Source organism: Vulpes lagopus, chromosome 12, assembly GCF_018345385.1.
Source record: "Vulpes lagopus strain Blue_001 chromosome 12, ASM1834538v1, whole genome shotgun sequence".
NCBI lineage: Eukaryota > Metazoa > Chordata > Mammalia > Carnivora > Canidae > Vulpes > Vulpes lagopus.
The window spans coordinates 61,552,859-61,570,850 of NC_054835.1; the positions used below are offsets into that span (position 1 = coordinate 61,552,859).

General features: G+C 44.4%; 1 protein-coding gene across 4 annotated transcripts in view; it reads right to left on the reverse strand.

The window, feature by feature from the left end:
- Positions 1–17,992, reverse strand: part of ATP8A1 (ATPase phospholipid transporting 8A1) — a 223,414-nt gene that overhangs the window by 95,524 nt on the left and 109,898 nt on the right. For all 4 annotated transcript variants that reach the window (XM_041727158.1, XM_041727160.1, XM_041727159.1 and 1 more), the window contains 2 exons: positions 13,270–13,354; positions 10,635–10,774 (listed from right to left, as the gene is read on the reverse strand). In XM_041727158.1, the coding sequence (XP_041583092.1) occupies positions 10,635–10,774; positions 13,270–13,354 (225 nt within the window). The remainder of the gene's footprint in view (positions 1–10,634; positions 10,775–13,269; positions 13,355–17,992) is intronic.

Here is a 17,992-nt window from a genome sequence, read left to right on the forward strand (position 1 = left end):
CAGTTCTGAATATTCAGCAAAACTGCAGTGGGTCTACTTGGACGTCTACACAGGAAAAACTGTGTTCCCAAGCCTGTTAATCTTCCTTTTATCCTAAGAACTCCGTGGGTTCAGCACTTATTAATTTTAGTAGAAGGCTCTACAGCCTCCTTTCCTTTGGCCCCGGTGTCATTTATTGTGAGATTAAGATCTTGAGTGATAGGGTGTGTTGGCCCTGGAAATTAATATCTTTAGCTACATAAGGCCCATTAGAAGAAAAGATTTGAACTTTGCGTGCTTTTCCTGATCATAACACAGGAGTGTTTAAGCCATAATCAATTTCATCCCAAACATGTATTACCTTACACAGATGGCCACTAATGGGCACTATGGGAATTACATATTCCGCAAGTGTTGAAACGTGATAAAATTCCCATGGCATTTATGGAATTAAAAAAAAAAAAACCACCTCAAACACTAATTTTACTTTCAAAATGTCACTATGCCGAAAGTTATAAAGGTTTCAGGTTGATGACTCTTCGACATAATGTAGATTTAATTATCACTGAAAAATCATGGAATAATATTTACTCACCTAGTAAAGCCCTCAATAACCTCATTTTCTCTTTCAGATGTTCATAATGTATGCAGAATTTTTTAAAAGGCACATAAATGTCGAGTTTCTACCCGAATAAAGATAAAAGGCTTCATGCAGCGTATTTAAAAACTGTACATTAAATTGTATTATGATGGATTTAGAAATTATGTTTTTCCCAGTACATGTATATTTTGCTAAATAACAGAACCTCAAAATGACTTATTTCCATATGAGCAAATGTTTGGTTAGTACTTAGATTATTTTGTATTTTTTAAAAGCCTGTGATAATGTTCCTAAAAGATAAAAAGCATAATAATCAAACTTGTATCAACTTGGGCTTCAGATTACAACATGGGCTATTTGGCAGAAGTTTCTTTAAAGACAAATAAAGAAAGAACGTCAGTAAGCAAAGTCTTCCTACCAGAGTCAATATGGGCAAATATGAGCAACATTTGGTAACCCCTATTTCTTTTCTTTTTTTTTTTTTTCCCCTATTTCAATATAAAATAAGATTGGGACCAGGAAGATTTCCTTACTAGAGAAAATATATCAGATACTGCCAAGTGCTTTGCATGTATTAATTCAGTTAATAGCCTTGGGGAGGTTGAAGTAAATTATCCAAGGTCAAAGAGACGTGCAGCTGAGCGGATGGTGAGAACGAAATCCCAGGAATCAACAAACACCCAAAAGGCAGCTAATGAGAAGTTAACGAGTAAAACCGAGATTAAATGAAAGTTAGAATTTTATTCAAATCGTTAGCTTCTTAAACATTCGTTTCGGTCCTCAGTCTTTGGTAGTAACTCTGCGTCTCTGGGTCGGTTGCAGACTCGGTCCTGAGTGACACCTGCCAAGTGCACCTATTTCCCAGTCACCTTTTGGGGCTGGCGCCTCTCCCCGCACACAGGCCTGCCCTCCTTCTCCCACAGACACGCTCCAGGCAAGGGGGGGACACAACGAGTCCTCTCCTCTGTGCCATCTGTGGTTTAGAATGAGCCAGCAGAGACTCCTCTCCGGATTCCCCACAGCTTTCGGACTGCGCCTCCTCTCCTGTTACCGGTGTCTGCTTCCCCGAGACCCCCAGTCATTAGCCACGGGGCCGGGAGCCTACCGTGGTGGTCTTCAGAGTCACCCGGAGAACCTATTACCCACAGATCGTTAGGCCCCAAGCCCAGAACTTCTCACTGAGTAGGCCTGGGGTGAGACCAGGTGCGACGGCAGCAGCGCGGCGGGCTTGAGGGCCTACAGCCCTGACGACTGCCTACCAGAGCGCGGCTGACGACGCTTCTCCGTGAAGGGGCAGGCGGTGAATATTGTATTTAGGGTTTGAGGGCCGTGCATTCTCTGCTGCAATGACTGTTCTGTCATGGCACAGAAATAGCCAGACTGTGTGTAAACAAGTGGGTGTAGCTGTGTTCCAATAAAAATGTATTTATTTATTTAAAATATTTTATTTATTTATTCATGAGGGACAGAGAGAGAGAGGCAGAGACACAGGCAGGGAGAGAAGCAGGCTCCCTGCAGGGAGCCCGATGCAAGACTCGATCCCAGGACCCCGAGATCACGCCCTGAGCTGAAGGCAGACTTCAGCTGTGGAGCCCCCCAGGGGCCCCCCAATAAAACATTATTTACAGAATTATGCAGTGGGTGCCTTTGGCCGTTGTGCGGGTTCGCAGACCCCTGGTGCATAACGCCTGTGAGCAGCCCGTCTCTGCACTGGGCCAGAGCCTCACTGCTCTGGATAGTTCCTTGTCCAAACCCTACCCTTCTTCCTCACCATGGTCTCAGATCCTCTGGTCCCATTTCTTTCTCCTTGAAATCCCAAACCACAGCCAAAATCTTGTACCTGGAACACAGGGCTACCGTCAGAGTTCTCCCCAGATAACATTACCAAATGCCACATACACTATCTTAAAAGTAAACAACACATACTCTCTGGGAACCAAAGAGACACACAAGGAAGAGATCTCTTTAGTCTGGGTGGCCCAAAAAATCCAGTCCAACACGAGTGAACACTTGACCTTAAGTCTTAAATGAAGAATTAAGACTTGGCCGTGGTGTGCAAAGGATGGGCAAAGGCATTGCAAACAGGAGAAATCTGACGCGCGAAGGCAGAAGTATGCAAGAGCGTATTGTGCTTGAGAAGTTGCCATTGAGACAATATGGAAATAATTCACAGAACGAGGTGTGGTGGCGATTTAAATAATGCTAATTTAGTAGGACGGCTCCAGGGATGAAATTGGATCAGTCATCTCAAACTCTGGAGCAGTGAGAACAAGACGAGGCTGGGAAAGCCAGTAGGGCCTGGAAATGGGAGGGTCTGCGGATTCCAAGACAAAGGTTATTTGAGGAGGCGGTTTTAGCAGAGGGTTGGGATCAGATTTACGTTCCAGAAGGGTTACTGGTGGCCAACCAGGGACGGGTTAGGAGGGACAGAGGCCTTATGACCAGGTAAGAGGCGACAGCAGTCATCACCCCATTTAGCTTGAAGATATGGGAAGTGAAGAAGGACGCCCGGTGGGTGTGTATCCTGGGCCACCTGACAATGGTGGCCTGCAAAGGTCGCGGGCTCCCCTCTGTGGTGCATTCGACTGGTCAGCACTCCCTCCTGTGGCTCTTCTTCTCAACGTCTTGGCGCACGCAACAGTGGGCTGTTATTTTAAGAAGGCGGAGCTCGTACTCCTTTCCTTTAGTGGGGTTTCACGTGGGGCTACTGAATGCTAGGCCTGCGAGCATCGAACCCCTGGAGAAACCAGGCCGCCGCTTAGCTTTTCTAAGGCCTAGAAGGAGATTTACCCTGGTGCTTTCTGAACCACGGAAATCCTATCCCAAGTGTCACGCAGCCAAGGGCTTGCCCAGTAAGGTCAGCATTCACACCCCCAGCCACAAGGGATCGGGATCCCAGAGGAGACTGGGCGTAACCTGCAAAACCACCACCCATCTTCTCTGCGAGGGCAGACAGCAATGCCCCCCCACCCCCGGGGGGCAGAGGACCACGGAGGGAGCGCTCACAGCAAGGGATCCACGAGGCCAGAGAGGAGAGCAGGTGGGAACGGGGAGGCCGAAGGGAAACCGGAGGACTTTAAACACGATTCTGAAGATGAGCTGATGGAAAATCATGAAAAACAAGGGTCTGCCTCCAAGTTTTAAAGAAGACAGGATGCACAGAGGCGACCCCCCAGCCTCGGGGGACGTGTCCTGGCCCCGCGCCTACCTCTCAGGTGCCAATCGGGAGATTACGCGACCACATGCTTGGGGGCATTTTATTTTTCAGGGTCACAGCAATTCACATACAGTCTTGCTTTCTCCTAAGCCAAACCCACAGAATAACATACGGATTATTAACACGGGATTTGGAATTAAGACAGAACTGGGATTTGAATCCCCGCTCTGCCAACCACTGGAAGTGTGTCCTTCAGCAAGTCTACTTTCCTAAGAATTTCTACATCAGCAAGAGAAGACTAAAAACACAGACTGAAAAAAAAAAATAAAAAAAAATAAAATAAAATAAAAATAAAAAATAAAAACACAGACTGAATCGGGTCATTCGGAGAATGGAATTAGATCAGTCATCTCAAGATTTTTTTTTTTTTTTAGTAGTATTTTAGGGAAAAATGTTGAGTTCTTACCTAGGACGTTGCTGTATTTTTGTAGGACATGTTTGTTCTGTTTACATTAATAAATCCTGTACTTTGCAGAATGCAAAACCAGAAAACTATTTTTTAAAAAAAGTGGAGATAAAATGTAAATAGAAACAGAAGCTATAACATTTTCCTGCTCGCCCCAATGGATCATCTTCTGTAGCCCAGTTTATTGGCCCTCGATCTAAATAATCAGGATAAAGAGCAGGACGCTTGGAACGTGGTCAATGCTCAAAACGCGGCAGGTCTTATTATTAGACAAGCTGACAGACTGCAAATATTCTTAAGCAAACAGTAAAACAGGAAACTACTGGAATTTTAAACCGTGAAATCACTAGTACACCATGTAAATTCTCATCCAGTACATTTCGTTTTTCAGTACAAATGAAAGTGATATTTGCAGCTACCAAGAATAAAAGTGGTGGTTTTATCTGAAAAAGCACTCCATTCTAACACAGAGGCTACCGTGAACTTGGCAGTCAGACACGCTCAAGAAAAGTCCTGTTTTCCATTAAGTTTTATATTTTTCTAGGAATCCTCCACACCACTCGCTGCCACATGTCGTGAAGGGCGCTAAACTGTTGTGCTCAGTCATGCGGAGTGTGATGGCTCATCTATACGATGCCACATCGAAGCAGTCCTTAAAAAAATCCTAGAGACGTCAACCCCATTTGGGGGGAAGAGTAAAGGAAATAATGTAGAAAAGCTCACGACCCCTGCCTGTCCCGTCTCAGGGACACTCAGTCCTGTCGGGAATTAGATTTTTCAGTTTCCAAGTGTCCTATCTCCACCCACTAAGACTGAAGACAAGGAGCTGGTTCCCAGGCTCCGTCCCGTGCTGCACCCCACGGCCCTGAACGGAGCCCGCTGTGTGCTCGGGCACATGCTGCTGGATCTTTCCAACCCTGTGCTTCGCACGTTCATAGATTACGTAACTTAGAAGACTCGTCTTTAAAGTGGCTGCGTCTACACTTCTACAGAACGCATTCCTGAAAATTACTAGCTCTTTCCCCCGACACATCCCTAAATTAATCCTCAGTGACAAACATGAAGCATTTCCCTGATGGCCAAATTGGGTTTTTTTTTCTATATTTTCTTCTTCTTGTTATGAGGCAAAGATTATGAACTATGTTTTTAAAAAATGATAACTGACGCAGTCCTTTAAATAGATTATAAGTCAGAGAGGAGCTTAAGAGTAATCAGATGCGATGCGAACATCCTCGCCGTGTAGAAAGCATGGGCTGTATTAGTAGTGGGGGCCAGGCTTTTATTAAGCAAGCACCTACCAAACAAACTTCGCTTCTGGATAAACCATTTAATTGAATCATTTATTATTTTGTCAAGTATTTATTTATTTATTTAATTTATTTTTAAAGATTCTATTTATTTTTTCATGAGGGACACAGAGAGAGAGAGAGAGAGGCAGAGACCCAGGCAGAGGGAGAAGCAGGCTCCACGCAGGGAGCCCAATGCGGGACTCGATCCCGGGACCCCGGGGTCACGCCCTGGGCTGCAGGCAGCGCTAAACTGCTGGGCCACCCGGCTGCCCTTGTCAAGTATTTATTCAGTAGTTAACACAGGCTAGATGGGCAAGTGCTGGAAATTCTGTGATGAATACCTGAAAAACAGTCCTTGCTCTCATGACGCTTCAATCTAGGAGATGCTTAACGCTAATCAAAAGTCACAAAATGTGTATAAAACACTCTTACCTGATTTCAAAGGAGAGCTAGATTGTCAGAGCTACTGTTTTCTGATTACTCTTAAGCTCCTCTCTGACTTATAATCTACTAAAAAACTGCATCAGATAAGTTATCATTTTTTAAAAATATAGTTCATAATCTCTGCCTCATAACAAGAAAAAGAAAAAAAGAGAAAAAACCCAATTTGACCATCAGGGAAATGCTTCAATCACTGCCCAATCTAAACTCCTGCTATAACCCACTCTGTTTTCTGTTATTGCTCAAGATAAATAATTTGCTTTCTTAAACATGAGATGCGATTAGTAGGTGATTTGTGCAATGGTGAAGATACAGCTGCACTCTTCTGTTGAAGCAAATAAATATAAAACGTTTTTAAAAAACCCTGTATTTACCATAAAGGCACACTTTCCTATTTTAACCAATGATTTAATCATAAAAAATCTTCCCTGATAAGATCAGAGCCCTCTGCACTATTAATTTTCAAAGGAACCCAGCAGCAGAGTTTGAATAGGAGGTAAAAAAAAAAAAAATCTGCTTTAGAAAGATGTCAGAATAAATGTAAAGTGACAGATCAAAGAACAAGGTGAGAAATTTCAGGGAAACCACTGCTAATGAAGCATAAAGCTTCATAATTATTCTCTTATCTGTAATTTTCCCGACCAAATACATGTAAATTAATTCTAAATTTCATTTTAAAAATTGGATTTTTAAAAATGCAAACCAACACTAATAGGTGGTTTCATGACCTAGAATTACAAGTCCAAATACATCAATTATCTTTCAAAAGAACAAGGTTAAAGCAGGTAAAGCAGGTCAAGAATATTGTCTGATGGGGATCCCTGGGTGGCGCAGCGGTTTGGCGCCTGCCTTTGGCCCAGGGCGCGATCCTGGAGACCCGGGATCAAATCCCACATCAGGCTCCCAGTGCATGGAGCCTGCTTCTCCCTCTGCCTGTGTCTCTGCCTCTCTCTCTCTCTGTGACTATAATAAAAAAAAAAAAAAATTAAAAAAAAAGAATATTGTCTGAAAGGAGACAATTAAGTTCTCTGAAGTGGTGACGAAGACATGAAGAGGCATTTCCTTCCATAAACCCGAAGCGATGCCACAATCCCCTTCCTAAACTAGGTCAAGACACCTGAAGGGCCTGATAGGCTTCTAACAACCCCTTTTGCATTTTAACTATGAGAACCTTCTCGTTCCTGCATGGTTTCGTCTCTCTGGGAATAAATGCTGCCTCTTGGCCTATCTTTAGTAATAGAAAAAAGATGTTTCGGGAACATCTTGCAACAACTCAGAGCATCAGAATTATTATTATTTTTTTAATCTTGAAATGCTGACCACCTGAATGCAAGTGATAGAGCTCAGACCGTCCCGCCCGATGGCAGAGATGATGCTGTTATTTTATAGATGGATGTGGAAGTCCTCAATCCTCTCCTCGGACAGCGACTGTCGATAGGGATACAATAACCAGAGAACTTTTTCAAACCTCTCACATTTCATTCTTAGTGTCCTGGAGGGTGGAGTGAGTACTTTCTAGTGCTCAGACTGCTGGGAAAGAAAAGTGACAAAGCACTGTGGCAAGGGACCAATGTCATTATCTTTTTGGATGTTCTTGGGTCTCTTTGGATATTTTTGCAGCTTCTGCTAGGGGTTACAGTGGGTTATACCCGAAGGAATAAGCGTTGGATCAAATTTCAAAAACCGAATAACTTGTTTGAACAATGGAGGGATAAGGCCGAGAATAAGGTTTAAAAGTACAACCTTCATCATCTTTTAAAGAAAAAAAAAACCCCAAAAACAAAAAGAAAAATAAAGTTGTCACTTATTTGGTAACATTAAAAACATTCTTGTTTTCAGGAAAGGTTCTACGAATCCTTCAAATTTCAGATGTCTTTAGCATGACACTACCACCAACATGTCAGGGGCATTTTGTATCATTAATGCAAATATGCTTAGAAACACCTTGTATACAGGACCGCGAGGACGATCTGGTCTTTCATCGAGAAGCGAAAAGTCTTGAAAAATCTATAGTATTCTGAGGAGCACATTTTCTAAAAATTTCACAAATAGATGGAATATTTATATGGTTTTCAAATGGTGCTCAGTGGAGCCGCCAAATCACGAAAAGCTCCTCCCAGACCGTGCCTAGGGCAAGGTGCTGAGGCTGAGGGGACAGCCCACGTGAGGCTCCTCCCTACTCCTCCATTCTTTAAAACAGAGCAGCTTTTCTCTATTATATATATGATGATTCAGGCAATATTTTGTTTGGAAAATGTGTTCTGTTCTTAGAAAAAAAGAAGGACTTAAAAACCATTCTCATGGTTTAAAATTCACTATCTTCTATGCTAAGCCCAACATGGTGGTCTACTTAAAAAACAGATTCCAATCACATTAAAAAGATTACATCATCAATACCACTCACTAAAGTAGCCAAAGAGGCCAAGACGTTGACCCGTACTGCTATGGCAGCTGATTGTCAAGCCAGGGCAAGCCACCTGCAGGATCTGCGCTCGGACAGGCCCAAACTTGCCTCAGTAGGTGGTTTTTGGGGCAGCCAGTTCTGGTGCAACACTAATCTTTGATGATTTTAGCAAACAATGGAAGCTCCGGCCACACAAGGGGTCATACTGCCCTGGCTCTAGATACATGAAAAACCCTATGGTCTTCAAATGATCGGGGACGGGACAAGCATTTGTCTGAAAAATAGCTCTCTGTTGCCAGTTCTTCAGTATCTTTGTGCCTGGGTCTCCCCCCCCCTAAAGACTTCTGATCTTTTGTGTAAAAAAAAAAAAAAGACCTCTGATCTCCTTTAACTGGTAAAATAATAATCATCTGGGGTTCATCTGAAAAGTCAACACTTCCCTGGAAGCTTCCGTTGGACCAAGTGTGTGGGGGCACCACTCTGGGTTCCTTTCGATTTCCTGACTCCAGAAATTTGTTAGGCCGGCGATGCTCAGAGTCTCAGGGGAGCGGGCGTTGCTGGCGTGCTCGAGCTTCCCTGATACCTAACATCTAGTAGCAGCCCCGGTAGCGTCAATGAACCTAATACCCGAATGAGATTATGGTTTCAGGGGTCGGGAGGGACACAGAAGTCCAGTCCTTTGGAAGCTGGATGAGCAAGGGAACCAATCCCTTCATCATTCTGGCTTTTAGATTTTTCATTAAAACGTGGAGACCATGGCTTATCAGAATGCAAAATGGAACTAGCTATCCACCCCTCTTTTCACTCGGTGTAGACAACAGGCCGTCCCAGGGAGGCATCTGTATCTGTAAGCTCAAAGTACACGTGCGGCTAAGGCCACTTCCCCAGGCAACTAGAAGTTCAGTGACTCACGACTGCCACCTGCTGAAGGAAGGCTGAATATCTGTTTCATTTAAAAGATGGAAATAAAAAAATAAAATAAAATAAAATAAAAGATGGAAATCACAAGGCTTTTAATACCAGACGTTATTATAAACATCTCCCCCCGCCCAAAAAAAAACCAACAACAACTGTGAAACCTATAAAATCTAACCTATAAGCTCCAGGGCATGCAGAGTCAGCATGTTAACCAGCTACATTTAACATCCAACCTCAGAATTTTCTATGGGGCGCTTCGTGTAGACACAAGACTTAATGTTCAGGATCCATTTTCAAATACCTGATGGTAACTCATCGTGTATTAATCCTACCACACTGCCACGGAGGGTAAAGGCCACATCACATTCAGGCCGCGTACGTCAGGAGACAGGAGAAAAGTTGTTTCCAAACAGTAGTCTTTGGAAGAGAAAACTTTGTTTTAGTTCTCAGAAGCCTAAGAAAAGCAACGAATAGGGCTAAGGATCACGCGAGGAGGAAGTTATGTGCTGACAAGGGGAAGGGGAGGATGAAGCTGCCTAAGTGGTGAGGGGCATGAGTTCTGGAGCCAGAAGGAGGGTCTTGCCTCGCCCCCTTACGAACTGTGTCATATCAACCGAATTACTTGACCTGTTTCCTTGATTTCTTCATCTGTAAAACTGGAAAAATAAATAAATAAATCGTGCCTACCTCAGAGGGATGCCGTGAGGATTAAAGTCAATCCTCCAGACATCACGTGGCACGCAGTGAACAGCACACAAAAACGTCTGCTATTTTTAAGGAAGCACAACTTCCTGCTATTCATACAGCATCACTCACAGCATGTCCGTCACTTTTTGGGTGAACAGCCTTGCTTGTCTGTAAAATGGGAGTATTTTCAGCTGTGGCACAGATGAGGGATGCGCACGTAGATGTGTAGGTACGTATACAAATACACTGGATCGTTCACTTATATATTCTTTGTCATTAGCTACAGAGCCCCACAGCTGTGTTTGTGTTATATTATGTTGTATTCCCCACCACACACCTCGATTACCTACATGCACACGCAGCTGTACACATCGCTTGTGTGCAAGTGTGCGGGGAGGAGAGCATGCTTCTCTTCAGTGACGCAGAAGAAACAGTACACAGAAGCAAGAAGACAGGCTGACCTCACGGATCCAAAATCACAAAAAAGAGTGAAGGTCCACGTAAAGCAATTCCACAGACTTTTCGGCAAAAGCTCTAGCCACGGCCAACATTTGTTCACGCTCAGACCAGGGGAGGCTCGACAGTAAGCCGTGCGTCCAGACATTCTGATCTTTATTTATTGGCTCCTTGAAAAGACTGAAGTTTTCTGGAAACCAAACTTTCCATACGAGCAAAAGTAATCCTTCACGTACCTTTTCAATTAGCTCGTAACTCTCTTCGAGCTTGAGCAGCCGGTTCTGCACAGACGTGGACGCGCGCTGATAGACCGCTCGCCACTCCTGGAAGTCGCTCTCTGAGATCTCAGCCACGGCAAAACATAAGGTTCTTAACCCTGAAAAAAGCAGCACATGTCCCAACACCAAATACGGTTTCGTTTTGAAGTCTGACCCTTCCACTCGGATACAACTAAGTCGCATTTGAAAAGACTGGTTCAATTCAGACAGTATGTTGGTCTGATTCCGTTAGGATGTAAACTTGTCGTAAAATGCGTGCCAACGCTCCCCTCACCTTTGACTGGAGCTCTGCCTTCGGTTCCCAGCTCTCTCAATACATCCTTTGTGACTTTTCCAAAATCCTAAGCTTATCAGGTTATTCTTTTGTTGGAGATCTCTCAATCGTTCATCCCCGGGATGAAGTCCAAACCCCAAAGTCTGGCTCACTCGCCCCGCACACCAAGGACCTTCGACCTCCTTCTCTGCCATCTTCCTCTTATTTCCCCAGGCCTGGGCACATGCCGGTCACTTTTTTCCCCGTCTTACTCCCTCCAACTCCCTCCACATCTGCCTTGCATCTACGTGAAGACTCAGTTCTTAAAATCATCACTCTGATGATTCTCACCTCGCTCAGACCCTAGAGGCAGAGATCCCCAAATGCTCGTATGGTGTGAACGGTTTCCAATCGTGTTTCCTGTGGGTCTCCATCCGGGATGAGCGTACCGCTCTTGCAGGGGATGGGTTCCTCCGATCTATAGCCTCAGCACTGAGCACAGAGGCTCGCTTATAACTGCGGCTTATGAAGAAAGAGAGGGACTCCGACGGGGTCTACCTGGAAGGCCATCTGCCTCCAGGGCTGCAGGGCTCTACTTATTACAGCTCTTTATCGCTGTAAATTTATAGTATAAAGAGTCTTAAAACACTGAGGGATGGTGACTAAACAAAGTACTCATCAGAACTACCCTGGGAAACCATTCAAAGCTGCTGTCTGAGGCGGCCTACGCTCCGTGCTCCATGCCTATCAGTTTCATAATTCACCAGGAAGCTACCCTCAGCCAGAAAAAAAAAAATAAATGGTGGACTGGAGCAAAGCAGCAGCAAAAGCATTTCTCAGCCAGGACAAACGCAGTTAATCAGGTTCCTGAGAAGACAACACCCTCATTCAAGGTCCTTAGCTCTCAGAACAACGGGGGGCTACGGACCTCAGGCCAATCGACTGTGGCCAGGGGGCATGTCAGGAACGAGCCGCAGGGGACACAAGGACACTAAGGGCCCAGAGGACTCCGTCTTCCAAGGAAGGGGTAGGCTTGCCTACCGCCAGCGCACTGAGCGGAGAACTTAAGCCTTTGGGGCTATATCAGGACATGTTTTTCTCTTCTGGAAACTTGGCTGGAGACTTAGACTCTGGGGTAGCACGGAGTCAGACTGTTGTTCAGCCGAGGGCCAGGAATAAAAGGGTGGAGGTGAAGGCCAAGCCAAGTCAGCTCTGCCCAAGAGCCGAAAGGTCTTCCTATCACAGCCAGAGGAGAGGGTGATGCTCCTTCCGTCCCCCTTCCTGAGACGGAACAGGTGCTGGGTGCCAGCTAGGCTGCCCTGCCAAGTCCAGCCGAGGACGCGCCTCCAGGCATCTGAACTCTACGGACACAAGTGTCTCCGTGCTGTTGCATTTTTGGAGGAGGGAGAGAAGGTTCCCTACGTCCCTGCTTTTCAAAGCTTCGTGCTTTTTAAGACAATCCTATTTTTTCGTAGCCTGGATTAAGAGGAACAAGGGACGCAGTCGGAGGTCAAGGCCTGCTGCCTACTGGCGACAGTCCTGGCTGATGCACAGTGAAAATTGAGATGGAAGATTCAGGTACAGCTCTGGGTACTTCTGTTAAGTTCAGAGAGAAGACTCTACAAACTCGTGTAGTAAGTGGCCGTACTGCTTGAGGACTCTCGCGTCCTCCCATCTAACGCAGATCACCCCCTGGACTACGTGCCCCGCCGGGCTGCACAGAGCACGCATTTCAGGAGGATGGAGACAGGCCTTTGCACGACTTCCTGGCCTCGCACAGAGCCTGGCGTGGGCTAGGGGCTTAAGAGGTGGTCAGTTGGAACCTACACTGTGAATAACTATTTTAATTGTTCTAAAAGCTTATTTTTAGTTTTTTTTTTTTTTTTTTTTTTTTAAAGATTTACTTATTTGAGAGAGAGAAAGAGTGTGTGCACGAGAGAGCCAGCACAAGCAGGGGGCGAAGGGCAGAGGCAGAGGGAGCAGCAGGGAGCCCGACTGGGGCCTGACCCCAGGACCCGGATCACGACCTGAGCTGAAGGCGGAAGCTCTACTGATGGAGCCCCCCGGGGTGCCCCAGCTTATTTATTTCTTATCTTCTTTCTTACCGAGAAACTGTCCAGTTTTGGACTTCTTTTCCTTCTACACTTCTAGAGATACACCGTATTTACACAGGAAAGCGAAATGAAAATAATGGGAACGGCATAGAGTACAACCTAAGTTGTCAACACTGTTATCTTACTTTCGGGGTTTCCAAGTAAGATAACAACAATCCCGCAAGACTTGAGGCGGGTATGACCCCCTTTCTGCCGTAATCATGCTTTGTTGCCGCATTACGCTCACCTTCTGTAGCAAACTGCTCTAAATGTTTTAAGGTGATTTCTTTGTATTTTGAAGTCTCTGCCAGTCTATCGTATATCACGGTGTCCTGGAAAACAAATAGAAGGCACGATACAGTTAAAATAAAGCATTTTGAGTTCAGGAATGTTGATGTTGGCAACAGTATTGGCGGCAAATCGGTATTAAAAAAAAAATCACCTTGAGCATTAGTTTTAAAGCACAAAATATTTTTTCCCCCCTAGTAAGACTGTTTCCCCGATGATATGACGAAGCCAGGGTCAAGGCCGATATTTCCATCCTTCTCCCTCCTGAATAAATCTTCAGTCACTCCAGTGCTCAACGTCTCGCATCCTATCGGTACTTTGCGGACCTTGCAAGATGCCGCCCCCCACCTCTGAAGGTTTTGCAGGATGCTGCAGGGTATAGGCACCGTATGAATACTCAGGTGCCACAGGGGAGAATGGCCCAGTGCTCAGAAAGTTTGGGAAATGCTGCTTTGAATAAAGCCCGCCTTGCGCCGACGCTTCTGGAGTCTTTACAACGCTAACGTGCACAGTGGGTCTCTGGGGCGCCATACGGTGCAGGCCCCAAGCTCACGCAACGTGGATCTGAGCTGGAGATCGGGGCATCTGTACGGGACCGGGGCGCACGCACAGCAAACTCTGAGAAACACAGGTCCAAATGCACAGAGAGGCCTGCTGGGCATTATAGGGAGAACTTCCAACAAACCGAGCATGGACCGATAGCTGCATATTTCTGACTGTCACGTTAGCCTCAAAAACCTCAATTCACTTAGTTTGTAAAATTCAATTACTGGGTGATCCTCACAGTCCCTTTCAGCTTGAGTGTTATGTGCCACTTAGGTTTTCTCTGAGTTTTGCCCCTTTAAAAAACTGCTTATTGTTCCTTTCGTTACTCTTCAGCTTGGGTTTAACGTTTTCAGGATTTTAGTGTTTGGCCTCCACGGTTTTATTAGACTAGGAAAAAATAAATCATTTACCTGCAATTACTTTCTCAGTGGTATTACCCATTTTGGGGTCTCCAGTCTCAGGGCTGAGATTTGGATGCAGACTAATGGAGTATGATTTAGAACCCTTGAGAGAAACAAGAACTTGGTGACCTCAGCACAGATGGAATATTCCGGGCCCCAATTATGAATTTCTTTTCATTTTTCAGGGGTGGAACGGGAAGGGGGGGGGAGAAAGCAAAAGGAAATGATAATTTCCCCTCATGGCTCCCTTTCTAGGAATGAGAGGTATAACTTACGAATGCTACTTTTTTTTTTCCCAGAGGCTAATGACATTTTCAGTGAAATTAAAAACAGGGGTTTTAAAACTATGAAAATCTTAAAAAAAAAAATCAAAGTCAAGAAGTGATAAGGGAGAGGAAATTGTACCAGGTAGCCACGTTTTCAAAAAAAAACCGATGCTCAAAATAGAATTTTCTACTTTATGATATCCAGGAAAGCAGGGGCCAGAATGCGGCCCTTTGCAGGAATTAGGTAGTATGTAAGTGACCGTCACAGCTGGCCACGCGTAGATGTGAGCAATAAATACGTGCAAATAACCTTTTTTGCCCAGAGTTAACACTCACAGATTCAGAGAGCTACCTCAAGTGTTTGGCCCATGGTTAGGACCAAAAAAAAAATTTTTTTTCACAGGAACTAACATGTGCGTATATGTCTTATTTCCCCTAAGATCAGATTTAGAACCTACTGAGTCTACATTGGCAGAAAGCCCTAACTGGATTCACGTATCCGGTGTCCTAGTGTTGGGTCAATTTTCACTTGAAAAGTCATTTTCCTATTCATCTCAAGTTCTTCAGACTCAAGTTCCCGCACTGCTCTGTCCTCACTGACCACATCCTGCACGTGTTCAAAACACATTGATTACGTGACTACACCCCCTGAGGTCATCCCGGGTCATTCCTGGGAGAGCGGACGATTCCAAATTGCCACATAACGGAGGACGGCACAGGGGAACGGGAGAGTCAGGAGTAAGAAGGCAGCCAAGAGAAGAAAAGAGGTTTTACGCAAGTAACCGGTGAAGCACTGCCTTTTACACTGAAGTTATCTGGGTGATCTTGCCAAGATGAAGCAGGTGCCCGCAAGGAATCGGATCCTGCTGTCGGCTCAACGGGGAAGGCCGACACACTGCGTGAGGCCCCTGCGATCTGGGACACCTGCTGAAATCACCAGCCGCAGCCACACGTGAGTGTAGACAGACGTCCTCTGGGCGTGTGCGTGCCACTCAGATTTCTCGGCTCTCTGCCGCTGGCCGGGAGCTGAAACGCTGAACACAACTGACGTCGCATGTGGTCCTCCTTGATCCGTGGCACGGGATTTTATTATTTTATTTAGGGGGCACTTAATTAGAAGTTTTCTTTAAGCTCTCTAATGCACTAAGTGTAACAGGTTTCTAAGTTCTCCTCCACTAAGTAAGTATCGGGGTAGGGTTTTCATTTCCTTCAACAAGTTACGATTTTGTTTGTGTAAATGTGACTTTTCTTAAATCAGCCACTATCTCAGACATAAACTGTACTTCTCCTTCTTTTTTTTTTCATTTAAAAATTAATAAAGCAAGGCAACCTCACTGCAGAAACCCTGGAAAAAAGGGAAAAATGCAAATCATCCATATGCCCGCACACACACAGCCACAGTCTCCCCATGTTACGTTCTAGACGGACTCTTCGGTACTGTTCTCCGATCCACTAACTGCACCCCTGCCACTGTTTAATTTAGACCGTATTCCATTTATCTGATGTTTTCTTTTAAATTTATGATTTCCAATTTAGCTCACACATATGCCCAAACCTCCCATTTATTTCTGATTAAGAATAGTTGTGATTTTTTTAGAAAAATCATATTGAGCACTAAGCATCCTTGGTCAGCCAGGTCTATACACATGATTTCACCTGGCGTGAATCCACGTCCAGTTATTTACGTGCTTGTTCCCTCTTTGGCAGGAGCTTTCCTCTTGTGTCTCCACGTGTTGCGCCGCCTGGTTGTGCACAGCCCTATCCAGTGGTTTTATATAGAGCTGGCATGAATTTTTCTCAGCTTCTTCTCATGATTAGGAAGCTCACCACTGTCTCAGGCATCAAATAGGGGAGGCTGGCTCTCATCCACATTTTACAGAAAGCACTATTTGCCCCCACTAACACTTAGAAACAAAACTCCAACCACCAACCCCTGATTCTGACCCAGGGCCTGGGACTCCCACCCCGCTCAACCCTCTTTATATCCATCTCATGGATTTGGAATAGAGGATATATGTCAGAGTCTGAACAGACTGTGTCAACTGGACTGGAAAGTATTATCGCTGACTCCGTAATGGACGTTTCTACTAAAGTCTCTGTGGCACTCGTCACTGTTCATTATTCACTCTACCAGGGAATCAACACTCCTCAGACTCTTCTCCAAGTCTGATCTCTTTTCCTAGATCCTCTACTCTTCACCCTTCGCCCTCCTCTTCTCCATGTAGTATTTCCTTCTTACAAGGTCTCATCCATCCCTTGCTTTCACCTTCCAGCTACACTGGTTAACTTCTAAATTCGCATCCACACTCCAGATTCCTTCCCCTGTGAAATCCAAGCCATCTCTGCCTCATGGCCCAGATGTGGCTCCCAACCCTCTACGGTGGGAAGTGGCTGTCTACCTGGCCAAGTCCAAATTGGATCATAATTCTCGGTCATGGTTTCCCTACCATGTACATGTAATTAGTTACCAAGTCCTAAATCTCGGTCTACTCAATCCTCTCTACAACTGCCTGGGTTCAGATCCTTATCAACTCTCGAACTGTGGTCGCTAGCGTCAAGGGTAACTCAGTATGCAACTTTCTGTCTTCAGTCATCTTCCTAAATGGCATCAGAACAATTCAGAAAAAAGTACAAGTTATTGAGCATGAAAAAACCCCCAGGACCTAACACACGCCCACCTTTCCAGCCTTGAGCCTGCTATTCTCTGCCAAACTACATGCAGTTCTCAAGTGTACCTTGCCGCTTTGCATGTTTCAGCCCTTTTAGTAGTCAGCCACGTTTCATGGCCAACTTGGGAGGGAGGGGAAACAATGCAATAAGCAAGTTAATGTATGCAGACCACCTCCATGATTAGTCAAAAAGGAAGTCCAATGTTTTTATTTTTTATTTAATGCTTTTAACTCCCTAAACAGAGGTTCTAGATGGAAGATTACTCAAAACTAAGAAAGGAAGGATGTGTGTTGGGTGTAAACCGGGCGCATAATTATTTAAAGGAGAAGGTCTTAAGGCTCTTTATTCCCTTATCACTAAATGCTATCACTGGAACATGGAAGAGCTTTACAATACACCTCAATATTGTATCCTAAACTTCTCTTTATATATATAGGTATTATATATAATATATAATTATAATATTTTATATAATTTATAAGTTAATAAATTTATAATGTATATATAATTATAAATTATAATTTATATATAATATATAAACATATTTATAATATATAATATATAATAAATTATATATATAATATATATTATATATATATTATATATATATATTCTGTGACTAGGCTTAGTTCCTGACAAATGTTGGGTCTTATCTTCCTTTCTCCAAAATCCAGTTTCAAGCCTGCTAGATAAACTGCACATAATGAATAAATATTAGTTGTTTCTATCAACGACCACAGGAATTCTAAAACTAAATTTATGAGACATCATTAAATAATCCTACCAAAATGCTTTAAAA